This window comes from Muntiacus reevesi, chromosome 4 (genome assembly GCF_963930625.1).
Source record: "Muntiacus reevesi chromosome 4, mMunRee1.1, whole genome shotgun sequence".
NCBI classification, from domain to species: Eukaryota; Metazoa; Chordata; class Mammalia; order Artiodactyla; family Cervidae; genus Muntiacus; species Muntiacus reevesi.
In genome coordinates, this window is record NC_089252.1 from 113,121,371 (window position 1) to 113,149,025 (window position 27,655).

Consider the following 27,655-nt stretch of genomic DNA (forward strand, 5'->3'; position numbering starts at 1 on the left):
GATTTAACTCTCAACGAGTCATCTGTACGTGACTTCTGGAAATATCATAGCTTTGACTATACAGACCTTTGTCGGCAAAGTGATATCTCTACTTTTTAATATGCTATCTAGATTTGTCATATTGTAGCCACGCGTTCCAGGAAACAAGCTCACTCAGAAGGACGATGCAGATAGTGAAGTGCAGTTTATTACACCGGCAGGTCCAAGGCAGAGTCTCCTCTTAGCCAAGGACCCCAACCAGCATTTGTGAAAATCTTTTATACCCCATAGGTAGTGTCTGAACCCACCACCCCAAATTCCTTGAGACTTACATAAACAAAGGAAGGGTAAACACAATCACAGTAACCCCATCATTCATGTGCTATGTGTTCAAACAGTTAATAATCAATAAACCCGAGGTTACATTTCAAACAGTTAGTAATCAATAAGCCCGAGGTTACTTTCCAATAGATACAGAAAAATTTGTGACCTGTCCAGAGGCAGGGGTGATCAGTGTATGTTTTCTCTTAGGCGATGAGTAACCTGGATATGATCTTCAAGGTTCCCCTGTCCAGAAGGGGTCTTATCCTTCTGTTCTAGTTTCCATAGGGACTGAGCACAGAATTCAGAGTCCATTGGAGAGGTGGCCGAGCATGATCAGCATGAACAGGCCTAAGATGGAGTCCAGGCCCTATGAATTCCCTCTTCAGTCATAGCTTTTCTTCCAAGGAGCAAGCATCTTTTAATTTCATGGCTGCACTCATCATCTGCCATGATTTTGGTGCTCAAGAAAATAAAATCTGTCACTGTTTTCACTTTTTCTCCACCTGTTTGTCGTGAGGTGATGGGACCAGATGCCATGATCTTAGTTTTTTGAATGTTGAATTTTAAGCCAGCTTTTTCACTCTCCTCTTTCACCTTCATCAAGAGTCTCTTTAGTTCCTCTTTGCTTTCTGCCACTAGAGTGGTATCATCTGCATATCTGAGGCTGTTGATATTTTTCCCGGCAATCTTGATTCCAGCTTGTGATTCATCAGTTGGCATTTCACATGATGTACTCTGTGGAGTTTCCAGAGTAGGATCTGCATTTGAATGTTTGTCTCTTGGGCTTTTGTTGTGCTGATTACAGGAGTAAATGAAGAGAAGGCGCTGGGAAAGCTAAGTGGATTTCTGGTGCCCTTCAGTAGGCCAGAGAGATTGGAGAGTGGGTAAGAGTGGAGCAGAGTCAGTGCAAGCTCAGGTTTTTGTGGGAGGAGGGAGATTTGAGGGCGAGGAGTTGGCACTTATGGCATGGTAAATGGGAGAAGAGGTTTTTTAGGATTTTTTGGTTTCTTTGCCTCTTTGAGAATCTTCAGTAAAAGTTTATAGTCCACCTTTTTTTTTTCGCTGGATGTTGGACTTGAGTTTCTTCTGAATGGAACATCGTGGTTGGAGTGGGCACAAGGAACCCCAGTGTTATTGGGTTACACTTGTGTGATATGTTGGGGGCTTACTCTATGTATCCTGTTGCATCCTGACGGCAGCATCAAACCACTAAAGAGTATCAAATAGGAGGGAAAAGTGGTTGGACTCGAAGGATTATCTGGCTTCTGTGTGTAGGGTGGGCTGAAGGGGCCAAGGCCAGGATCAGGATGGCCATCTGGGAAGCTGTGAGGATGGTCAAGAGGAGATACATGTATGTGTGCTCGCTTGCTCAGTCGTGTCTGACTCTCTTGTGACACCATGGACTGTAGCCCACCAGCACCGCTGTCCATGGGATTTCCCAGACAAGAATACTGCAGTGGGTTTCCATTCCTTCTCCAGGGGGTCTTCCTGACCCAGGGATCAAACCCACGTCTCCTGCATGGGCAGGTGTGTTCTTTACCACTGAGCCCCCAGGGAAGTCCCCAAGAGGAAACATGTATTGTAGAAGTCTGCAGTAGAGCAGGTCTACGTTAATGTGTAGTACAGAATCTTGTTCACAGTAATTCTTCCTAAAGCCGCCCACTTGACTTTCTACTCCAGGGTGTCTGGCTCTAGGTGAGTAACAACACCATCGTGGTTTTCCAGGGCATTAAGACCTTTGTATTGTTCATCTGGGTACTCTTGCCACCTCTTCTTAATCTCTTCTGCTTCTGTTAGATCCTTCCCATTTCTGTCCTTTATTGTGCCCATCCTCACATTGCTATGAACAAAGCTAGTGGAGATGATGGAATTCCAGCTGAGTTATTGCAAATCCTAAAAGATGATGCTGTTAAAGTGCTGCACTCAATATGTCAGCAAATTTGGAAACTCAGCAGTGGCCACAGCACTGAAAAAGGTCATTTTTCATTCCAATCGCAAAGAAAGGCAATGCCAAAGAACTCTCCAAATACCGTACAATTGTGCTCATTTCACATGCTAGCAAGGTAATGCTCAAAATGCTTCAAACTAGGCTTCAACAGTATGTGAATTGAGAAATTTCAGATGTACAAGATGGATTTAGTAAAGGCAGAGGAACCAGAGATCCAGTTGCCAACATCCACTGGATCATAGAAAAAGCAAAGGAATTCCAAAAAACCATCTCTTCTCGTTCTTTGACTACGCTACAGCCTTTGACTGTGTGGATCACGACAAACTGTGGAAAATTCTTAGAGATGGGAATACCAAACCACCATAGCTGTTGCCTGAGAAACCTGTATACAGGCCAAGAAGCAATAGTTAGAACCGAACATGGAACAATGGACTGGTTCAAAAATGGGAAAGGAGTATGTCAAGGCTGTACATTGTTACCCGGCTTACTTAACTTATAGGCAGAGTACATCATGTGGAATGCCAGACTGGATGAATCACAAGGTGAATCAAGATTGCAAGATTAACAACCTCAAATATGCAGATAATACCAGATTAATGGCAGAAAGTGAAGATGAACTAAAGAGCCTCTTGGTGGGGGTGAAAGAGGAAGCTGAAAAAGTTGGCTTAAAACTCAACATTCAGAAACCAAGATCATGACATCTGGTCTCATCACTTCATGGCAAATAGATGGAAAAAATAGTGGAAACAGTGACAGATTTTTTGGGGGGGGCTCCAAAATCACTGCAGATGGTGACAACTGCCATGAAATTAAAAGTTTTTCTTGGAAGAAAAGCTATGACAAACCTAGACAGTGTATTAAAAAGCAGAGACATCACTTTGCTGACAAAGGTTTGTATAGTCAAAGCTATGGTTTTTCCAGTAGTCACGTACAGATGTGAGAGTTGGACCATAAAGAAGGCTGAGTGCTGAAGAATTGGAACGGTGGTGCTGGAGAAGACTCTTGAGAGTCCCTTAAACAGCAAGGGATGCAAACCAGTCAATCCTAAAGGAAATCAACCCTGAATGTTTATTGGGAGGACTGATGCTAAAGCTGAAGCTCCAATAGTTTGGCCACCTGATGCGAAGAACTGACTCATTGGAAACGACCCTGATGCTGGGAAAGATTGAGAGCAGGGGGAGAAGGGGGCAACAGAGGATGAGATGGTTGGATGGCATCACCGACTCAATGGACAGGAGTTTGAGCAAACTGCGGAAGATACTGAAGGACAGAGGAGTCTGGCGTGCTACAGTCCACGGGGTCACAAAGAGTCGGACACGACTGAGTGACCGAACAATAAGAAGTGCAGAATCTTACAGCAGTGAGGGGGCACAGCTGGGAAGGAAAGGCCCTTTGCCTTGGCCTAATTAAGATCTTAATCATATCCTGAGGTCCTAGATTGTCTTTCTGTAAATACACACCCAGAAGGAAGTTTATTTGGGCAGCACAGGACTTTGGTCTATCCCTTGAGACTTGCCTTTGTCTTCTGAAGGGTTCAGAGAAGTCTAGACAGAAGCAGGTTTTTTTTTCTTTTTTTTTTTGAGTCTTTTGACTCACCCACACCCTCCTGGAACTTTCTCACTGGGAGTAAACAGAATCTGTCCTTATATTTGCCAAGCAGTTCAAAGTAAGTTTTGCTGTCATCACTGTGGACGTGATTGCTGTTGGGATTGGCCAGTTAATTAGTCAGCAGGACAGAAAGTTCTTGGATGGACTGGAACCCACCTGCAGTGTTCCCTAAGGCACACTGGAACAAGGGGGGAAAGTGGGCGTCTTAATCATGCTTGCATCTCTAGCAGTTTGGCCTTGTGTAACACCTGGTACTGAATTATTGCTTAATGAATGGTCCCTGAATATATTAATGAATTAGTATTACACGAAACCCTGAAAATGGTCGCATTGCATCAGGCCTGTGTTGTGTTAATGCAGCAGTCCCCAACTTTTTTGACCTCAGGGACCAGTTTTGTCAAAAACAATTTTTCCACAGCCAGGGGAGGAGAGATGGTTTCAGGATGATTCAAATGCATTTATTGTGCACTCTTTCTATTATTATTACATTTGTTATGTATAATGAAATAACTATATGATTCACCATACTGCAGAATCAGTGGGAGCCCTAAGCTTGTTTTCCTGAGCTCAGGCGGTAATGTGAAAGATGGGGAGGTATTGCGTGTGTGTGCATGCTCAGTCATGTCCTACTGTTTGCGCCCCATGGACTGAAGCCAAGCAGGCTTTCCCAGACAAGAATACTGGAGTGGGTTGCCCTTTCCTCCTCCAGAGGATCTTCCCACCCTGGGGATCGAACCCCCATCTGCTGCATCTCCTGCATTGGCAGGCAGATTCTTTACCACTTGAGCCAACGGGGAAGCCCATGAGAGATGGGGAGTGCCTATAAAAACAGATGAAGCCTCACTCGCTCACTTCTTTCTGCATAGCCTGGTATTGGTCCATGGCCCTGTGGTTGGGGACCCTGTGTTAAAGACAGAATTCATCCATTTACTGATTCACTGAGTGAATCAATAAATGAATAAAAAGCATTTATTGTGTTCCTCCTACCACTTTGCTTTGGGTTAGGACAGTGGTCCAAACTCTTGGCTGCATCTGGAGAGTTATCAAAAATCTTGAGATGTTAAAAAAAAAAAAAAACCCAAAACTAGACCACACTCAAGATCAATTAAGTCAGACTCATGTCCAAGGGTGTGAGCATGCAGTCTTAACCACTGGACTGCCAGGGAATTCCCTAAGCCTGTTTTTTAATCACCCCATGCAGCATGCAGGATCTTAGTTTACAACTAGGAATTGAACTTGTTCCCCCTACAGTGGAAGTGGGGAAGTTCCAGTGTGAGTACTTTTTAAAGCTTTCCATGTGATTCCAGTGTGCAGCCGAGGTTGAGAACCATTGGGTTGGGTGCCAAATTATAGTGAATATTTTATTGTCCCTGCGCTGGCAAGGCTCAAAGTCTAATGAAGAAAACCTGAGTTTATTCATTTATTCATTCAGTAGAATGCAGACAGTTAAATGCCTTGATGGAGATATGAAAACAGCACTGTGGGATCCTAGAGAAAGGAATGCTTAGAGGTGGCTAAAGAGTATGGGAAAACCTCAAAGAGGAAGGAATTTTTTTTCTTTTTTTAAAAAATTAATTTATTCATTTTAATTGGAAGCTAATTACTTTATAATATTGTAGTGGTTTTTGCCGTACATTGACATGAATCAGCCACGGGTGTACATGTGTTCCCCATCCTGAACCCCCTCCCTCTCCCTCCCCATCCCATCCCTCTGGGTCATCCCAGTGTACTAGCCCTGAGCACCCTGTCTCATGAGTCAAACTTGGACTGGTCATCTATTTCACATATGGTAATATACATGTTTCAATGCTATTCTCTCAAATCATCCCGCCCTCGCCTTCTCCCACAGAGTCCAAAAGTCTGTTCTTTACATCTGTGTCTCTTTTGGTATCTTGCATATAGGGTCATCATTACCATCTTTCTAAATTCCATATATATGTGTTAATATACTGTATTGGTGTTTTTCTTTCTGACTTACTTCACTCTGTATAATAGGCTCCAGTTTCATCCACCTCATTAGAACTGATTCAAATGCATTCTTTTTAATGGCTGAGTAACATTCCATGGTGTATATGTACCACAGATTTCTTATCCATTCGTCTGTCGATGGACATCTAGGTTGCTTCCATATCCTGGCTATTATCAACAGTGCTGCGATGAACATTGGGGTACACATGTCTCTTTCAATTCTGGTTTCCTCCGTGTGTGTGCCCAGCAGTGGGATTGCTGAGAGGAAGGGATTTTTAAGATGGGTTTTGTTCTGCAAACAGGGCTTCCCTGGTAGCTCAGTTGGTAAAGCATCCACCTGCAATGCAGGAGACCCCATTTGATCCCTGGGTTGGGCAGATCTGCTGAAGAAGGGACAGGCTACCCACTCTGATGTTCTTGGGCTTCCCTTGTGACTCAGCAGGTAAAGAATCCACCTGCAGTGCGGGAAACCTGGGTTCGATCTCTGGGTTGGGAAGATCCCCCAGAGAAGGGAAAGGCTACCCACTCCGGTGTTCTGGCCTGGAGAATTCCATGGACTGTATAGTCCATGGGGTCACAAAGTGTCAGACACAACTGAGCAACTTTCACTTTCACTCGAAGTGACTCTAAAGGGTACTCAGATGTGGCATTAATTAACACCAACTCACATAGGTTTTCAGTCCTTCTGATGACCTCCGGGAGAGTCACAGTTTGGTGTTGGTAGATCTTTAACACCTGTCTTACACTTGCTCATCTTAAAAAAAAAACAAAGAAGAGCAGTCCTTAAAATGTTTGGCTAGAATTTAGTTACATCATTTTGTTGTCACTCTTATTTATTCTTATGGAAAGTTTCTACAGATGACCAAAAAAAAAAAAAGAAAGAGGACTAGTTTTTCACATGTAATGGGATGAATAAGCTTAAAAAAGAAAGTGAATGTGTTAAAAAAAAAAATTACAAAGTAAATAATGGTATAAGAGACACATGTATGTGCTGTGCTGATCCTGCTGCTGCCAAGTCGCGTCAGTCCGGTCCGACTCTTTGCGACCCCGTGGACAGCAGCCCACCAGGCTCCTCTGTCCATAGGGTTCTCTAGGCAAGAGTACTGGAGTGGGTTGCCATTTCCTTCTCCAGCTGTGCTGGTGGGAGTAGGTGAATAACTGAAGGAGAGAGCCAGTTCATCAGTTTATCTTTTTTATGGTTCGTGCTTTTGGTGTCAAGTCTACAAACGCTTTGCCTTGGCCTGGACTCTGAACATTTTCTCTAATTTTTTTTTAAATAAAAGTTTTATGGTTTTATGTTTTACCTTTGGAGCTTCCCACATGGCACTAGTGATAAAAAAAATCCTCCTGCCAGTGCAGGAGGTAGAAGAGACATGTGTTTCATCCCTAGGTTGGGAAGATCCTCTGGAGGAGGAACTGGAATCTCACTCCAGTATTCTTGATTGGGAAAATTCCATGGGCAGAGGATCCTGGTGGGCTACCGTCCATGGGGTTGCGAAGAGTCAGACACAACTGAGCGACTGAATACATATATGTCTGTGAACCATTCTGAGTGAATTTTCTAATCACATATGAGATTCTAGTTTTTGTCTGTGGATGTCCAGTTGTTCCAGCACTGTTTGTTGAAAACACCCTTACCTCAGTTGAATGGATGTTGTGCCTTTGTGAAAAATCTCTTGGGCATATTTGTGGAAGTCTATTTCTTAGTTTTTTATTCTGTTCCATTGTCCCCACTGATACCACAGTCTTGATTACTGTAGTCATATAAAAAGTCTTTAATCACACAGCCTGATTTCTTTCATTTATCTGTCTTGTTTCAGATTATCTTACCTATTTCTAGTTTTTTTGTCTTTCGATGCAGATTTTAGAATAGTCTTTCCTTCTCTGTAAGACATCTTGCTGAGATCTAGATAGAAATTGCATTAAATCTTTACATTGATTTGAGTAGAACTGATTTATTTACTATGCTTATGTATTTACTACGAATCTTCTAATCTTTGGACACTGAGTGTCTCTCCATCTATTTAGATCTTTTCTTTCTTTCATTAGTATTTTCAGTTTTCTGCATAAAAGTGTTGTACAAGTTCTTGTGCTGACAGGCTTTATTCTTTAAGGATATTTTCACTGAGTATAAAATCCTAGGTTGACAGTTCTTTCCTTTCAGCCTCTAAGAAACATTGTGTCACTTCCTGCTCCTCTCTGTATTTTCTGAAGAGTAATCTGCTGTCTCCCTTATTATGGTAGCATGTTTTGTTTGTTTCTTTTTTTCCTGGCTGCTTTCCAGATTTTTTTCTTCTTTAATTTTCAGAAGTTTAATTATTCTGTGTCTTGGTGTGGATTCTTTTGTGGAGTAGGGGAGGTTCTCTTAGCTTCTTGGTTTTGTAGGTTCCTGTCTCTCGTCAAATTTAGGAAATTTTCAGCCATTTAATCTTCAAGTATCTTTTATCCCCAGCCTCTTTTTCTTCCACTTCCAGGACTGTTTGCAGGAATGTTAGCAGTTGTGTTACTGTCTCACAGGTGCCTGGGACTCTGTTTTGTTTTCAGTCTCCTCCGTCTGATGTTCAGATTGGATAATTTCTACTGTGCTGTCTTCTAGTTCACTAATTCCTTCCTCATCTTCCTCCATCCTGATGTTGAATCCTTCTGGTGAGTGTTTTTATTTTTTATTTTTTCAGTTATTAGGTTTTTTTCAGTTTGAAAATTTCCATTTGGTTCTTCTTTTGTTTTTATAAGTATTGAATCTTTTTAAAATTTTATTTATTTTTGGTTGTGCTGGGTCTTCGTTTCTTCATGTGAGCTTTCTCTAGTCGTGACAAATGGGGGCTATTCTTCATTTTGGTGCGTGGGCTTCTCACTGCATTGTCTTCTCTTATTGTGGAGCACAGGGTCTAGGCACACGGGCTTTCCTTTTTCATTTGTTTCAGTCATGTTCACATTTGTGCGTTGGGTGTTTTTATGAGATTACTTTAAAATATTTGTCACACAGTCCTTACATCTCTGTCATCATGGCATGGGTATCTCTTTATTTTTTTTGTTGTTAATTCCATTTGAAATTTCCCCAGTTTTTGAAATGATGAGTGATTTTTGATTGAAGTGTGGACAGTTTAGATATTATGGTATGAGACTCTGAATCATATTTAGTCTTGTCTTATTGATTTTTAAAATTTCTTTAATACTTGGTTTATTTTCGGCTGTATCGCATCTTTGTTGTGGCGCAGGCTCGGTTGTTGCCACGTGTGGGTTGCCCCAGGGCATGTGGGATCCTAGTTCCCCAACCAGGGAGCAAACCCGCATCCCTCACATTGGAAGGCAGACTCTCAACCCCTGGGCCACCAGGGAAGTCCCTGCTTCAACAAAGGAGGCTGGGCCGGTGGGGAGAGTGTACACCGACTCATTCCTTCCTTGTGGGAGTACAAGTCCAGGTTCCCCGCTCAGCTTCTCTGACACTTGAAGTGGGGAGGGGTCTTCATTACTGATGAGCAGGGAGGTACAGTTCTGGCTCCCCTCCAAGCCCCCAGGGATAACTCCCTGGCTGGGAGGGGCTGGTTTGCCTCCACAGACACTGTGAGGGTGGATTCAGGGTGTGTCTTCACTGATGGATGAACGGCCCTACTGGAGACTGTAGTGGCACCACCCCAGTGGGGGCAGAAGGCTTGGGTCTCCATGTATAGCCTGACAAGGGTAGAAATCTTGGCTTCCTTCTCAGCCTTTGCTGGTGAGGGTGGTAGCAGGGCTCCCGCGTTTTTCTGTGGTGTTTGTCTGCTGCAGAGCGGTCATTGTCTGGAGGTTTTCTATTTCCCTGGACTGTGCTTTTCCTGTGTTTTTGTCTAGACACTGCAGGCTTTTACTGTGGCTATTTTTCTTTCGTCTATGCCCTTTGGTGTTTTGAGTTGCCAGCTTCTTCAGCTCAAAGTCTCAGAGTATATTTGGCCAAGTGAAAACCCAGGGAAATTGATGCTGTGTGATTCTTTGGGTCCTGGAATCCAAAGAAATGCAAAGAGGGGCTGCTCTGCCTTTGCTTTTCCATTTTTCAGAATCATCTTCTGTTTGTTTTAGATATGATGTCCAGGGTTTTTTAATTGAACTTAGCCAGAAGAATAGGAAAAAGTACCTGTACCCCATCTTCCTTGAAGCAGATGTCTTAGTATGTGTTAAAAGCTCTCCAGGCCAAGGTTGATAACCGCTAGTATAGGTTGTAAGCTTCATGAAAACAGAGATTGTGTTTATCCTGTACGTTAACTGGTGGCTCAGATGGTAAAGATTCTGCCTGCAATGCAGGAGAGACCCAGGTTTGATTCCTGGGTTGGGACAATCCCCTGGAGAAGGGAATGGCTACCCACTTGAGTATTGTTACCTGGAAAATTCCCTGGACAGAGGAGCCTGGCGGGCTATAGTCCATGGGGTCTCATAAAGACTTTTTATATGGCTGGCTGGCTGGATGAATATTAGAATGGAATCAGCAGCCAGACTGACAGACACACACCTGAGCCCCTTTACATACACATCACTGGTACGTCTGGCCCCAGAACCAATAGGAGGGCCTGACGAGCTGGTGGCTCAGAAGAGCCCTGGCGTGGGGCTGGGGTGGCCGCTGCAGTCAGGCACCAGGTCACTTGGCTGAAGGAGACAGAGACATTGAAGAAAATCCTGAGCACCCAGGAGATGTCGCACATAAACCCCGTGTCTGCCTGTCCTTTCTCTTCTGTCAGCTCTTTTATTTACTTCAACATCACAGTTTGATTTTTTTTCTTAAGAAGAGGACAGCCTGGATAACTTTGGTCTTTGAGAGTCCCCTTCTCACGGCTCAGTCTCCAAGGATTTGGACCAGAGAGAAAGCATTATTCATCACGTCCTGAAGCGAAACGTGGGCTTGTGCTGGGCCCATACCGTGCATGCTGCGTCCTTGACTAATGTGAGCACGGATGTTTATATTTCCAATTCCATGAATTCATTCTGTCAAGCATTTATTCACTGTCCTCTGTTTCTCACTGTAGTGGAAAGGAGGGCAAATGAGGGCAAGGAGGGGCATGTCTGCAGCTCGTTCAGGTGTCTTAGAAGGTGGGTATCCCTTAGGCCTTTAAATGAAACTTGCCCTTCAGTTGCCCTTGGAGCTTACTTAGTGCAGGGCAACCAGCAAACTGCAGAAGTCTCTGTGTCCACATCTCTAAAGTGAGGGCGTGAAGGATCCCTTTCTTGTGCGGTTCTCAGCACTGTGAGGATTAAATAAGGAGGCCGCCCCACCCCCCAGCCCTGTGCAGATATATAGAGAGTCTTTGAGATATGACTTTTCTTTTTCTCCACTGTGTTTCTAGACCAGAGAATACACAGAGCTGGGGTGTTTTTATTTTTATACTTTTTTCCTCTGCCATTTAGTGATGATTAGCCTTCAGCTTCCCTTTCCTGTACCTAGTTAAAAACAAAAATTCCAGCCTGTCCAACCAGAGCTGGGGGTGGGTGGGAGGGGCAGACAAATAATCACGCAAGTCCAACCTTCCAAAGTCTTAAGCCAAATTATACAAGGAGAGAAAACCAGTTAGGTACAGGAGGAAAGGGATATAACTACATCGTTTCCATATTTCCAATTCTGATGATTAACTAAGAAATTATGTGTAACATTTCAGTGTGCTCCCTTTACAAGAAACCATGAGTTACATTTTAATGAAAACTTAGTATCAGCTAAAGTTGTCCTTATGCTAAGCAGCTACTTTGCTTTCCTTTAAATGACACTAAAAATATTGTCATTGATCCTGTTTTCCTCTTTGCTCTGGCTCCTGGCGAGCTCAGAGTGAAAACCGTGGCCCAACTACAGTGACCCTTTGCGACCCATATTTATGTTCATTCTTCTTTGTCTAGCATGTGTCTATTTCCTTTAAGAACAAATCCTATGGTAAGTATTTTGGGGAGCAACACTAGGGTACCAAGACAGACCTGGAAACCCAGGAAGCTTCTTTCCTGAATCACTGAATTTCTTTTCAAACAACTTTATTATTTATATGCCATGAAATTCACCCATTTTAAGTGAATCATACAATTCAGTTATTGTTAGTAAGTGTAGAGAGTTATACAGTCACCAACAAAATCTAACTTTCAGATCAGTTCAGTCACTCAGTCATGTCCAACTCCTTGTGACCCCATAGACTGTAGCATGCCAGGCTTCCCTGTCCATAATCAACTCCCAGAGGCTGTTCAAACTCATGTCCGTCAAGTCAGTGATGCCATCCAACCATCTCATCCTCTGTCGTCCCCTTCTTCTCCTGCCTTCAATCTTTCCCAGCAACAGGGTCTTTTCAAGTGATTCAGTTCTTCGTGTCAGGTGGCCAAAGTATTGGCGCTTCAGCTTCAGCATCAGTCCTTCCAATGAATATTTAGGACTGATTTCCTTTAGGATTGACTGATTTGAACTCCTTGCAAGTCCAAGGGACTCTCAAGAGTCCTCTCCAACACCACAGTTGAAAAGCATCAATTCTTCGGCACTCAGCTTTATAGTCCAACTCTCACATCCATACATGACCACTGGAAAAACCATAGCTTTGACTAGACGGAGCTTTGTCGGAATCTAACCTTAGAACATTGCCAGCACTTTCAAAGACTCCTTCCTGTTCTCACCCCCAACCAACCACTAATAAAACACCCCAGGCAACCACTAATCCACGTTCTATCTGTATGGATTTGCCTGTTTTGAACACTTCATAGAAATGGAATCATACAATATGTGGCCTTTTATGTCTGGATTCTTTTCACTTAGCATGCTGTTTCTGCAGTTCCTCCATGTTATAGCACGGATCGCTACTTTGTTCCTTTTTATTGACAAATATGAATATACCATAATTTGATTATCTACTCACCAGTTGATAGACGTTTGGATTGTTTTCACTTTGTGGCTGGTATGAAGAGTGCTGGAAACATTAACACACAATTACATGGGCATGTATTTCCAGTTCTTTTGGGCACGTATCTAGATACGGAATCACAGAATCATCTGGTAACTATGTTTAAGTGTTAAGGAAATGCCAGACTTTTTCGAAGTAGCTGTTCCCTTTTATATTCCCAGCAGCAGTCTGAGGATTCTAATTTCTCCACGTCCTCATCAACATTTATTATTGTATGTTGTTTAAAATTTTAGACCTCCTGGTGGCTGTGCAGTAGAATTTCACTACGGTTTTGATTTGTGTTTCCCTAGAGACTGATGCTGTCGAGCATCTTTCCATGTGCTCATGAGCCATTCCTATATCTTGCTTTGTGAAATGTCTATTCAGGTCCTTTTTCCATTTTTAAATCGGTTTATTTGTCTCATTATGAGTTGGAAGAGTTCTTTATGTGTTCTGGATACAAGAGATACATGATCTCTCAGATATACAGTATACAAACCTTTTCTCCCATTCTGTAGCTTTTCATTTGCTCTGGAAACACACAAGTTTTTAGCTGTGATGAAGACCAGCTTAGCCATTTATTGGTTGTGCCTTTGGGGTTGTGACTAAGAAAGCTTTGGCTAACTCAAGGTCATAAAGATTTTCTTCTCTTTCTTCTAAGATGTTTAAGAGGTTTGGCTGATACCTTTAGGACTTTGGGTGTGAGTTGGGTTAGTCGGTGTGTGTGGAGTGAGGGGAAGGTTCAGTTCAGCTTTGTGGAGGAGCATCACTGCGTCTGCAGCCTTCCCTCCCCTCCTCGCCTTCTGCCTGGAGGTGAGCAACACTGCCCCCCAGCGGCAGCCTCCGCCCGCATTGCCGCCTCCCTTCAGATCAGGAGCCTTGAGTATCTTGACCGCGCAACTCTTAATTCCAGTTTTCCGGAAGAAGAATTGGACGGATTGGCCCATTTGGGATCAGGAGACAGACCTTGGTCCAATCACGTTGAGTTGACATGGTGTGACTTTGGCCACCAGGACCCACTCCTAGATGAGTGATGGTTCTCAGGGAGGAGGCTTGGTATGAGCTGGGCAAATACCCCCAAAAAAGTGTCTTCACCCTCAGGCTCATTGTCTTGTATTCACCACCCTGGATCCCCTGTGAACTAGATTCACATCTCCAGTTCAGGGCTCACAGGTCACATCCCCCACACTGGTTTTTGCTCCACCTGTGTTTAAGTGTCCAGGAAAACAAGCAAACTATTGACAACTTAAAAAAAAAAAAAAAAAAAAACTACTAAGAGTTTTCATGCAAAAATCCAGCTTTTAGGATTCATTCTAAAGTTAAGCAGATCTGGACTTGCCTGTTGGTGGCATCTGAGTGGCAACTGTCCTCTTCAGACAAAAGACATGGTCTCCTGCTTGCCTCAGCCCCTGCACACTATCTTGCTCCACACACAGTCCTCTGTTCTTATTAACTTTTCTTGCCTGACTCTGTGGCCTTCCCTTGTCGTTCCGTTGGTAAAGAATCTGCCTGCAATGCAGGAGACCCAGGTTTGATTCCTGGGTGAGGAAGATCCTCTGGAGGAGGAAATGGCACCCCACTCCTGTATTCTTGCATGGAGAACTCCATAGACAGAAGAGCCTGGCTGGCTAGAGTCCAGGGGGTCGCGAGAGTCGGACGTGACTGAGCGACTAAACCACCATCCTGACTCTGTAGATGTTTCAGCATGTGCCTCCACCCCCAGAAAAATCTCTGGAGCCACTGCCTGCCAACAGAATCCTCTGCCTCTTGTGTCTCACCCAGAGGCTGACTCTGAGCCCAGCAGTGTCCTAGTTTTGAGTCAGCCACATTCGTGCAGTGCTGGGCTCATAATGGAATTTTGCTATTTGCATTCAGCTCTCTGCACCACTGCCAGTGGCATTGATAAACATGAGCGTTTGATGGAAATGATGCCAGGGCCAGGCTCAATGAGAATATGCAGCACTTGGGGCCCCCTCATGCATGGCGCCTCTTTCTTAGAATTAGAGCAAAGAATTTAATGTTCTGGCTTACTTGACCGCAGTAACCCCATCCAACACAAATGAGACAGAAGGCAAAGTAGTTTGGAATGGGGAGTGGTGAGGGAGGCACTTCAGAATGTATCACAAAAGGAATCCCAAACTCCCACTTTCTACCAAAGAAAATAAAAGATGTTCTAAGAGTGTGGAAGACATAAAAAACTTTTTTCCAGTGGGATAAATCTATTTTATATTGCTTTTAAAAATGAGGACAGTTAGTTCTTACTCATCCTGCTACAAAACTAACATGTCTGTCTTCATTGTTGAAATCTTAGAAAATGTGAGAGATAATAAATATTATTTACTACCCAGAGGAAACCACTGTTAACGTAGCAGAGACTCACCCTCTCTCTAAGTCCATTAGTTCACAGAACTGACATCATCCTGTCCAAACAACATCTGTTGTAAATATAATTTCATCATAAGCATCTTCCCATATCATTACTGGTGCTCCATAAATGTGATTATCGATGACTGCAGCTATCCCATAATATGTGTAGTTCCCAAAGGTTAGATTATTTCCTTTTGTTTCTTACCATAAATAATGGTGCAGCGAGCATCTTTATGCGTAGGTCTTTTTTTTTTTAAGATGTGCACATATATTTTCTTTTATTTTCCCATTTTTTTTTTTATTAGTTGGAGGCTAATCACTTTACAATATTGTAGTGGTTTCTGTCATACATTGACATGAATCAGCCATGGATCTACATGTATTCCCCATCCCGATCCCCCCTCCCACCTCCCTCTCCACCCGATCCCTCTGGGTCTTCCCAGTGCACCAGGCCCGAGCACTTGTCTCATGCATCCAACCTGGGCTGGTGATCTGTTTCACCATAGATAATATACATGTTTTGATGCTGTTCTCTCGAAACATCCCACCCTTTATGCGTAGGTCTTTATTCATGTTTTGGATTATCGTGAAAGAAGTTTCCTGGAAAACGTTGGAAAGTTCACTGAAAGGTATTGGTATTCATCAATAGTACAAATCTTATGTCAAGTTTTTGTTGATTTAAAGATGCCTGTGAAAACTACGCCCACAGCTTCTGCTCTGAGGTCCTTCCTATGCTTTCTGCTGCTCTTTCCCCGTGTGGGTCTTCGTTTCAGAGCTCATCCAGTAAACCCTGAGCATCCACTGGGCATCTATCATGCACCAGCTTTGGAGAATGGCAGCAAGTAAAAGGTGTGGTCCCTGCCGTCAAGGAGGTGGTGTCCCCTTTACGACCCTGGGTGTCGACCTTCGGGAGCAGAATTGGTGGGCACACCCCATCCCCTAAAGGTACCCCCTTGTAGTTGCGGAGAATCAAGTAAAGAAAGAATGATAAGATAGGTGACATAAAGGGGAGTATGAGGGTGTCATGAGCACAGAAATAGGAGCAGCTAAGAGCTTCAAGGCGAGAGGATGCTCCAGGAAGGAGAAACCGCACAGGCAGAGGCATAGAGGGTAAAAACACTTACTTTCTGGAGAAGGCAATGGCAACCCACTCCAGTGTTCTTGCCTGGGAAATCCCATGGACAGAGGCGCCTGGCGGGCTACAGTCCATGGGGTTGCAGAAGTGTTGAACACGACTGAGCGAATAAACAGCTCCAACTGAGCCCCAACCTGCGTCCCCTGACTCCTTATTCTGTGCTCCAGTCTCTTCCAACAATTCCCTCCCAACACCTCGAACTCAGCTCTGTCCTTTTATTCTTTCTTTTATTCATCCTTAAATCCCTCCTCCTTCCACCCTGCAAACTTGTACTCATCCTTCAAAGCCCAGTCACACATCACCCACGCTCCTTCTCCACATCCCCGCTTTACCCTGGGAGAGACTGCTGTCCCCTCCCCTGCCCTGTCAGCTGCTGTGATCTTAGCTCAGTTATCACACCAGTCCCAGTCAAACAACTGTTGTTCATTCGCTGTCGCGGCCGACTCTCTGCGGCCCCATGGACTGCAGCACACCAGGCTTTCCTGGCCTCCACCGTCTCCTGGAGTCTGCTCAGACTCATGTCCATGGAGTCGGTGATGCCGTCATGGAATTTCTAGTTTATTTTTTCTGACGCTGTCTGTTTATCTTTTGTTTTTCTTCTCATCCTAGTGACAAATGCCTTGAAGTCAGGGGCAGTGCTATTGGCTAGGATTCGGTGATAGAAAACCCAAGCTAATCCAGAGGTGGTTCTGGCTGGTATGGCAACTTCACGATCATCAGTGACCTCAGCTCCTTCCCAGTTACTGCTTCACTTCCCTCATCTTGAGGCTCTTTCTCATGGTCCCAAAATAGCTGCTTAAGCTCTGCTCATCCTGTCAACATTCCAGCCAGCTGGAAGAATGAAGGGCCAAAGAAAAGAACACATCCTTCCTTTAGGGCTGATTTCTGGAACTTGCCAGCTATGTTTCCATTTCCATTTCATTGGAACTTAGTCATGTGGTCATACCCAGCCACAAAGAAGCCTGGGGAATGTGGTCCTATTCTAGGAAGCCGTGTTTTCATGTGAATAACAGAAGTCTATTCCTAAATAGAAAAGAAGGGATATTGGGAAACTATTAATAGTTTCTGCCATCAGGAAAAGGAGGGAGAGGTTAGGATGATTCCTCTGAGCTCAATGGGGCTAGCTAGGGGCTTGCTGCATCACTCCCCAAGAAATGGAAGAAAACAGCACAGCTACTGTTAAATGAGCACTTCTGGTATGTCAGGCCCTGTATTAGGAGTTTATCCCTGTTTTAGAGGTGAATACTGAGGCTTCATGAAGCGAAATATCTTGCCCAGCTAACCAGGGCAGAAGCAGGATGACAGCAGAGGTTGACTGGTTTCCAAAGCCTGGGTTCTGGCCTGCTGCCCTGTCCTACTACCCGCATGAGCTCCAAGCCTTGACTGCTGCTCTGTTCTATCACCTGCATGAGCTCCACGCCTTCCATGGACCACCATTGCTTAAATGGGAGAGAAAGAGTAATGGACGAGGTACTGGGAGCCTCATCTCCCATGTAGCATCTCTCAGATCCTCCAGTTAACCTTGCCTCCCCTTTCTGGATGTCAACAGAAGTTCCTGCCCTGCGCCTCTTTATATCTAAAACCAACAACTGCCTTTCAGAAAGCAGGAGTATTTCTAATTTGGAGCCAGAGCCTTCTCTTCTTGGATACCTCCTGTGACGGGGCCCTCGGTATCTCTCAAGGCAATTCGTTGGATTGTTAGACAACATCTATTTTTTTTGACACTCCTTCCTGAAAGCTGTTTTCTCTGGCCTATCCTCCAGTTAGATCCGTGGCTCTCCACTGTGGCTCATTTGCTTCCCAGTGGATATCTGGAAGTGTCTAGAGATATTTTTGGTTGTCGGGTCTGGGAATGAAGGAGAGGGTGTTGTTGGCATCTCAGAATAGATGCTGGGGGTGCTGCTAAACATCCAACGAGGCACAGGACACCCCTTCACAACAAAGATTTATCCAGCTCAAAATGTCAATAGAATGAACGCTGAGAAACTCTGAGTCAGACCTAGTTTTGAATCTTGGCTTCCCCAACTGCTTCTAGCCGTGTGACTTTGAGTAAAGTCGATGTTCTCCTCTGAGTCTGAGCTCACCGGTTCCTCCTCTCTGCCTTGGAGATCATCAGAAAACCTCGCTGTGGGCTTTTGGTGGGTACTTACTTACTCACAGATTTCTGAAAAGTCCCAGGGGCTAGCTGCCCCAGTCGGCACTCCCAGGGTGTGGATGGACAGCTGACCACCTTCATTTGCTGGCACACGGACCTGATTGGACTAGACTGTAATCACTCTAGTAAAAATTCCACTGCACCTCATGGTTTTGGAACGGAGCCATTGCCTCAACTCAGAAATGATGGCTTGCCTGTTAGAGAGGAAGGATCCATTTCTGCTTGTCACGACGTTGTCATCACAGGGGGTTAGCAGAGCACTCCTGCTCACTGTCTCAACTGATGCTCCAGACAGCCCTGGAGGGAGGGGATACTGTGGCCTGCTCCTCAAGGGACATGGTGCTGCTGAGAACCCTTGATGCCCTGGTTCTTTCTTCTAGAAATGCCCTGTCCCGAGTGCCTCCTGAGGTTCGGTTCCCCCTCCCCAGGGCACATCCTCTCTGTAGGCGTGACCTTGACCCCAGAGAGGGCACATTAGAGCCCAGCGGGGACTGGGCAGCCTGAGGGGGGGTGGCATCCTGAGCAGCCTTGTGAACCCACGTCCCCGGGTACCGCCCACCCTCGGCCAGAGTGCCTGGCATCCCTTTGGCACTGAGGGAGGGAAAACCGTTCAAAGATCATTCCCCTTGGAGCTCAGATCCCCACGGGAGGGGAAAGCACCTTCCACTAGCTTTGTCACTGTGTGGGGCCTTTTCAGGGATCAGGTGAGAAAAGAGAGGCCAGAATGGCAGTCACCCAGCGCCGCGCTCAGGATGGCCCCACACTCAGGTCACTGCTCTGCTGCCTCCGTCCTGCAATGATTAATAACTTTCTGGCTTTTCATTTTGCCCTGGGCCCTGCATATTATGTCCAGAGTGGGACGTGCCGGAGATGCAGATGTGACCACCCCCTCTGGCTGCCCTCTGGCTGCCCTCCCAGTGGGACCCACTGTTCCTGGGAGCCCAGTCTCTGGGGCACGCGTGCCGTCTGGCTCCCTTCTTGTCCCCCTGCCAGCCTCCCAGCTGCAGCTCCACGTACGTCTGTAGCAGCCTGGGTACTGTACTCCCCTTTCCAGGAATCCTTCTTCTGAGCCACATGGTTCCAAAGAACAAAAGGGGGTTTTCTTGTTCCTAAAATGGATCCCTGAGCTGAAAAGAAACCTTTTACCAGTAAATATCTGTTGAATGAATGAGTTCTGAGCTGAGATATTTTGGAGCATCCTGCTTCTTGCTCATTTGTTTATTCAATTCACAAATATTTCTTGATATGCTCCTTTTATCTTTATAATGTTATCAAAATAATGTGCCTAAACTCTGAAAAAGAAACTGTGGTAAAAAATGGAGCTTATGATGATACTTAAGTGAGGAGTGCAGAGTTTCAAAGAATAGCAAGGAGAGATAAGAAAGCCTTCCTCAGTGATCAATGCAAAGAGATAGAGGAAGACTATAAAATGGGAAAGACTAGATATCTCTTCAAGAAAATTAGAGATAGAAGAACTAAAGAGTCTCTTGATGAAAGTGAAAGAGGAGAGTGAAAAATTTGGCTTAAAACTCAACATTCAGAAACTAAGATTATGGCATCTGGTCCCATCACTTTATGGCAAATAGACAAGGAAATAGTGGAAACAGTGACAGGCTTTATTTTGGGGGGCTCCAAAATCACTGCAGAGGTGACTGCAGTCATGAAATTAAAAGATGCTTACTCCTTGGAAGAAAAGCTATGACCAACCTAGACAGCATATTAAAAAGCAGAGATATTACTTTGCCAACAAAGATCTGGTCAAAGCTATGATTTTTCCAATAGTCATCTATGGATGTTAGAGTTGGACTATAAAGAAAATTGAGTACCAAAGAATGGATGCTTTTGAACTGTGGTGTTGGAGAAGACTCTTGATAGTCCCTTGGACAGCAGGGAGATCCTACCAGTCCATCCTAAAGGAAATCAGTTTTGAGTATTGATTGGAAGGACTGAAGCTGAAACTGAAACTCCAATACTTTGGCCACCTGATGCGAAGAGCTGACTTGTTAGAAAAGACCCTGATGCCGGGAAAGATTGAGGGTGGGAGGAGAAGGGGACAACAGAGGATGAGATGGTTGGATGACATCATTGACTAAATGGACATGAGTTTGAGTAAGCTCCAGGAGTTGGTGATGGACAGGGAGGCCTGGCTTGCTGCAGTCCATGGGGTCGCGAAGAGTCAGACACAACTGAGCAACTGAACCGAACTGAAGTAAGTGAGGAAGATAAGGTTATGCTGTATTAGTTTTCTCCAATATTTTATCTTTCTTTGGAACTGAAGTATAGTTGATTTACAATACTAGTTTCTGGTGTATGGCAAGCTGATTCAGTTTTATATATATATGTATGTATGTATGTATGTATATATATATATATATATACACACACATATACACACACACATGTAATATATATATATTCTTTTTTGTATTATTTTCCATTATGGTTTATTACAGGATAGTGAATATCATTCCCTGTGCTATACGGTAAGATCTTGTTGTTTATCTACTATATTTTCTCCCACATTTTATTATGAAAAGTATCAGTGAAATAGAGAATTTAGAAGCATTATACAGTGAACACCGATACACTGATTTGTTTTATTTTTTAGATTCCACATATAAGTGATATCATACAGTATTTGTCTTTGTCTGACCTAATTCACTAGGCATTGTATTTTTATTGAGGTTATTGTTATTCAGTTGCTAAGTCATATCTGACTCTTTGCGACCCCATGGACTGCAGCATGCCAGGCTTCCGTGTCTTTCATTGTCTCCCAGAGTTTGCTCAGATTCATGTCAATGGAGTTGATGATGCTATCTAACCATCTCATTCTCTGCCACCCTCTTCTCCTTTTGCCTTCAGTCTTTCCCAGCATCAGGGTCTTTTCCAGTGAGTCAGCTTTTCGCATCAGATGGCCAAACTATTGGAGCTTCAGCTTCAGTATTAGTCCTTCCAATGAATTTTCAGGGTTGAATTCCTTCAGGATTGACTGGTTTGATCTCCTTGCTGTCCAAGGGACTCTCAAAAGTCTTCTCCAGCACAATTCAAAAGCATCAATTCTTCAGTGCTCAGCCTTCTGTATGGTACTCTCACATCTGTACGTGACTACTGGAAAGACCATAGCTTTGACTAGATGGACCTTTGTCAGCTAAGTGATGCCTCTGCTTTTTATTAATGTCGACTAAAAGATGTGTACAACTTGAGAGTTGTTACGGCTTATTTGGGGCAAAATGAGGACTACAGCCTGGGAGACAGCCCCTCAGATAGCTCTGAGAGGCTGCTGCAAAGGGGCAGTTGGGAAGGTCAATATATAAGATTTCGGTGAAGGGGAAGTTCAATGCAATCGAGAGTTTACTCTACAAAAGTTTTTCTGCTAGTCACAAGGAGCTGATGTCACCATGAAGGGATTTAGTGTTTTTCTAAATGTGAAGCAATACAAGGATTGGGATCATGAAATCAGTTCCTGGAAATATCTAACTATCTGAAGACCTGTTCCACTCGATTCCCTGGAGAAGAGAATGCCTCACTGCACCCTGGATTCCTGCAACAGGGGGAGCTGAAGGTCAGCAGCTGCAGCAGCACAAGTTTCAATCTCCACAGAGGCAGATGGCGAACGCTATTGTTCAGTCACTGGCAAATGCTCTTGGCAAGTACCAGTTTGTAGCTGACAGGCAAGTACCAGTTTGTAGTTGACAATATGCTGTCCAGGTTTGTCATAGCTTTCCTTGCAAGGAGCAGATGTCTTTTAATTTCATGGGGGCAATCACCATCCGCAGTGATTTTGGAGCCCAAGAAAATAAAATCTGTCACTGCTTCTACTTTTTCTTCTTCTATTTGCCATGAAGGGATGAGACTGGATGCCATGATCTTAGTTTTTTTGAATGTTGAGTTCTAAGCCAGCTTTTTCACTCTTCTCTTTCACCCTCATCCAAATGCTCTTTAGCTCGTCTTTGCTTTTTGTCAGTAGAGTGGTATCATCTGCATATCTGAGGCTGTTCACTAAGCCTAATGTGTTCTAAGTCCATCTATACTGTTGCAGATGGTAACTTTTATTTCTTTGTTATGGCTGAGTAGTATTCCATTGTGTATACGTATGTATGTATATATATATTGATTGAGGCATATATATATATATATTTTCTCTACTCATTTGTTGATGGACCCTTGGGTGGCTTCAGTCTCTTGGCAGTTGTCAGTAACGTGGCAGTGAACATTGGGGTAGAATTCCGTTTTTTAATTCGGGCTTTTGTTTTTGTCAGATGTATACCCAGATGTGAAACTGCTAGGTCACATGGTAGTTCTATTTTTAGTTTTTTAAGGCACCTCCATACTGTTCTCCATAATGGTTATACAAATTTACATTCCTACCAACAGTGTACAAGGTGCCCATTTCTCTACATCCTCACCCGAGTTATTTGTGTTCTTTTGCTGATCGCCATTCTGAGAGGTATGAGTGATGTGTCATTGTGGTTTTGATTCACATTTATTTCCCCGATGATTAGTGCTGTGGAGCTTCTTACATGTGCTAGTTGGCCATCTGCCCGTCCTCTTTAGAAAAATGTCTATTAGGGTCTTCTGTCCATTTTTTAATCAGCTTCTTTGGTTTTGTGTTTTTTTTTTTCAATGTTGAATTATATGAGCTGTTTATATACATTCAATATTAACCTCTTATCAATCATATCATCTGCAAATATCTTCTCCCATTCAGTAGACTGTCTTTCCATTTTGCCCTTGGATCCTTTTGCTGTGCAAAAGAATTCAAATTTAATTAGGTCCATTTGTTTTGGGGCGGGTTTTGCTTTTTCTCTTTAAAAACCATAAGAATGTAGCCTTCTACCCAAGAATTTATCTGGCTTTGCCTTAATGTAGAAATAATGTTTTTTGCTGAATTATCAAGAGACATTTACACTGTTAGTATTTCTCAGTTTTCCTTAAACTCATACCACTTTTTGACTGATATAAAAATCTAACAACAGCTTCTGGAAGTTTTAATACGTACCTTGACCTCCCGCCCCAGTCTGTTTTCAGTATAGTCCCACTAGCAGAGGTTGTGTTACATATTACTTTGCATAGTTTATGTAATGAAAAAAGAAATTCAAATATAAAAGTGAAATGATAAAAATATTTTCTCAGATAACATAATCCTCTTCCCATTTGAGAACCATTCATCTAAGCAGATTTTCTAGATTTATTTCATGCTTTATGTGCCCTGGTAACCCTCCCTTATATTGGGTAGCAGTGCTTTAGATCCAAGTAAAAACTCTCACAACAGTGACTTAAAAAGATATTTAAGTATTTCTCATAATAACCAGCCTGGTGGAAGAAGACTCCAGGGTCAGCTCAGCAGCTCAGTAATAACTAGACTCTGAGTTGGCATCTCAACGGTTTTCTTGATGTTTCCCTGATGGCCCCAAGACGATTGCCATTGTCCCATGCATCACTTCCTATCACAAAGAAGATGGTGAGTAGGAAACACCCTTGTATTCATTTTGCTCATTTGTCAGAGAGGAAGAACTTTTCCAGAACCCCAACTCTGCCATGAGACTTCCCCATCTACCTTGTCAGCCACAGGTATGTCTCACACCCACTCCTAGACCAGCCACTGGCAAAGAGAAACAGCGGCACCGTATGCAGCTACACCAATCGTGATGCAGCCCGCCTCCCAGCATGCGTGTGCAACAGGGGACTTGTAGAAACCTCACCTCGTCTTAGCCCATGCCCCCTCCACTAGAATGTGAGCTCCTGGAGGACAGAGGCTTTTGCTTTGTTCACTGGTGTATTCCCAGCACCCAGGACAATGCCCAGCATTGCAGTGAATAGTCAATAATTGAAGGAAGGAGGGGATGGCTAAGGAGGCAGGGAGCATGGGCTACAGGTAACCAACAGTGTCTATCACCCTGATCGCATACAACCGTGGTTCGATGCCTGCGACGGCGCTGAGTGACGCTACTGATCACGGGACCTCTGACCTGAATCCTTGTGTCTTTCTTTCCCCCTCAGGGACTGAGCCATAGCTGGAGGCTACACTTGTGCCAATGACCTGTCCCAACTCCTCCTGTGTCTTCGAAGACAAGATGTGTGAGGGGAATAAGACCGCCCCTGCCAACGATGCCCAGATGATGCCCCTGGCGGTGGTCCTGAGCACCATCTCCTTGGTCACGGTGGGACTCAACCTGCTGGTCCTGTATGCTGTGCGCAGCGAGCGGAAACTACACACGGTGGGGAACCTCTACATCGTCAGCCTCTCGGTGGCCGATCTGATCGTGGGGGCGGTCGTCATGCCCGTGAACATCCTCTACCTCCTCATGTCTAGCTGGTCCCTGGGGCGCCCTCTCTGCCTCTTCTGGCTTTCCATGGACTATGTGGCCAGCACGGCGTCCATCTTTAGCGTCTTCATCCTGTGCATCGACCGCTACCGCTCCGTGCAACAGCCCCTCAAGTACCTGCGGTACCGTACCAAGACCCGAGCATCCATCACGATCCTAGCCGCCTGGTTTCTCTCCTTCCTCTGGATTATCCCCATTCTGGGCTGGCGTCGCTTCCGGCCGGAGACCCCAGAGCCCCGGGGGGACAAGTGTGAGACGGACTTCTACAATGTCAGGTGGTTCAAAATCATGACCGCTATCATCAACTTCTACCTGCCCACCTTGCTCATGCTCTGGTTCTATGCTAAGATCTACAAAGCCGTGCGGCAACACTGCCAGCACCGGGAGCTCATCAACGGGTCCTTCCCCTCCTTCTCTGACATGAAGATGAAGCCGGAGAACCTCCAAGTGGGCGCTAAGAAAGCAGGGAAGGAGTCCCCCTGGGAGGTTCTCAAAAGGAAGCCGAAAGACACCGAGGGTGGACCGGTCTTGAAGCCACCATCCCAAGAGCCAAAGGAGGTGACATCTCTAGGTGTCTTCAGCCAAGAGAAGGATGGAGAACCGGGCAAATTCTACTGCTTCCCACTTGACACTGTGCAGACGCAGCCGGAGGCAGAGGGGAGTGGCAGGGGCTACGCAGCCATCGACCAGAGCCAGACCCGGCTCGAGATGGGTGAGCAGGGCCTGAGCATGCCTGGGGCTAATGAGGCCTTAGAGGATCAGATCCTAGGTGACAGCCAGTCCTTCTCCCGGACAGACTCGGACACCCCCGCAGAGCCAGCACCGGGGAAACGCAAGTCGCCAAGCGAGTCGAGCACAGGCCTGGAGTACATCAAGTTCACTTGGAAGAGGCTCCGCTCGCATTCAAGACAGTACGTGTCTGGGTTGCACATGAACCGAGAGCGGAAGGCCGCCAAGCAGTTGGGTTTTATCATGGCGGCCTTCATCATCTGCTGGATTCCTTACTTCATCTTCTTCATGGTCATTGCCTTCTGTGAGAGCTGCTGTAACCAGCATGTGCATATGTTCACCATCTGGCTGGGTTACATCAACTCCACGCTGAACCCCCTCATCTACCCCTTGTGCAATGAGAACTTCAAGAAGACCTTCAAGAAAATTCTGCACATTCGTTCCTAGGAGAGGCTCCCGGGGCATGCAACCAAGTGACGCTTAATGACGTCCCTGAAGGAAGTGAAGGAGGAAGTCTGTTGCCTTGCCAGGCCCCTGGGCTTTCTGGAGTTGGAAGAATGGTCTTAGGGGCTGGGGAGTTTGGAAAGTTCACAGGCTCAGTGGGAAGAACAGCAGATGGCGGTGGTCAGCAGAGAGCAGAATATTTGCAAGAGACTCAGCTCTGTCCGAGCTCTCCTGTTCCTCGGGAATGTGGGGACCTCCGACTGACACTGTAATTCCAGCTTTCAAACTCAAATTATTGGGCTACTGAAGGGACGTGTGGGGAGAGTTCCAGTGGAACTCTGGAGCCCTCTTCAAATGGAGCTCCATGACTGTGGTGCAGAGACCTTAGACATGCAGATAGATGCTGTCGCCTGCCAGTGGTCACCTTGAAAGGCAGGACAGCTATTCCACTGTGACTGCCATGTCTCAGAACACCTCTTTTCTAGCTTTCTCCAGATCCAGTGTCTGAACCACCCTGGCTATTCCACCTCATTATTTCTCACTCACGCACATCTTAAGAGTTGATGGGAAATGATGCAGTCTGCACATCTATCATTTTCAAACCCAAATTCTGTTCTTCTATTAAAGAAGAGGTTAAATGCCTCCCTCAAAGAGAAAAGGAATATGTTTTAGATGGTTGTCTATTAGAAACAAAAAAAGAGGAGTGGGGAGAAGAAAGCCATGTTGCTTGCGGGATGTGCCAGGTTGATGTCATTTAAGCCCAATGACACCCCACAACAGGAGGATGGTATTACTAGAAAAGCAAATGGAGGAACAGCAAGGTGCAATAAGGTACCCGAGATCTCACAACTAGTTATAAGAAAGCTGGAGCAAACATCCTATGGTTTTAACTCACTGTAACACATTTTCTCCGAAAGGCAAAAATTTGTTCTTTTCAGTACACACACACACATACACACACACGCACACACACAATTCCTGAGTGGTGGTGGCAGTTCACAAGAGTATGTTGAGAGGAGGAACAGCTGACATAGAATGTGGCCACAGGTGATACTTTTAGAAGGAACCGTATACTTTTTCATCTGTGAATTCTGCTGTGTTTATCCAAGAAATTTCATCATGTACTTTTGTGATCACAACTTTAAAGTCAAAACTTACAAAGGCATGGGGACAGGCAGTTTTACTCGGTGTTTATGTTGCAATCTGGTTGTGATTTATATTTTAAACCTGGATGCTAAACTGTAATATATGTAGCCAGTGGGAGTGCCTGTACAAGCTGGTATTTTATGTCTTGTGTTCCTGTTTGCATGATCTGTTAAAATGAGAGATTTTTACCTACTAAAATATGATCTTTGAAGCTATACTGTTGTAAGGTTGATTTATTTAATTCTGCCTTTCTGAGTCTCTTGGACTTAAGATTTTGGAAGGACTGATGCTGAAGCTGAAACTCCAATACTTTGACCACCTCATGAGAAGAGTCAACTCATTGGAAAAGACCCTGATGCTGGGAGGGATTGGGGGCAGGAGGAGAAGGGGATGACAAAGGATGAGATGGCTGGATGGCATCACTGACTCCATGGACATGAGTTTGAATAAACTCCAGGAGTTGGTGATGGGCAGGGAGGCCTGGCGTGCTGTGATTCATGGGGTCGCAAAGAGTTGAACATGACTGAGTGACTGAACTGAACTGAACTGAAATGTAATGTTAAATGTTATAAGATTTGATACAAGGTTTCCCTTTGGTTTCTGTCATATTTGTAAATGTCTTTAGAAAAGGACTTACTTTTTATAACAAGCTTCACT

The 27,655-nt window shown here is 44.6% G+C and overlaps 1 protein-coding gene across 3 annotated transcripts in view; it reads left to right on the forward strand.

Annotated features, from left to right (window-relative positions):
- Positions 1-27,205, forward strand: part of HRH1 (histamine receptor H1) — a 96,363-nt gene extending 69,158 nt beyond the window's left edge. For 2 of the 3 annotated variants that reach the window (XM_065933896.1, XM_065933898.1), the window contains exon 2: positions 24,354-27,205. In XM_065933896.1, the coding sequence (XP_065789968.1) occupies positions 24,389-25,855 (1,467 nt within the window). In that variant the 5' untranslated portion in view covers positions 24,354-24,388 and the 3' untranslated portion in view covers positions 25,856-27,205. Of the gene's footprint in view, positions 1-21,909; positions 22,025-24,353 lie in introns of those variants that run through there. The other variant, XM_065933897.1, reaches the window with a different exon arrangement.
- Positions 27,206-27,655: the final 450 nt, after the last annotated feature.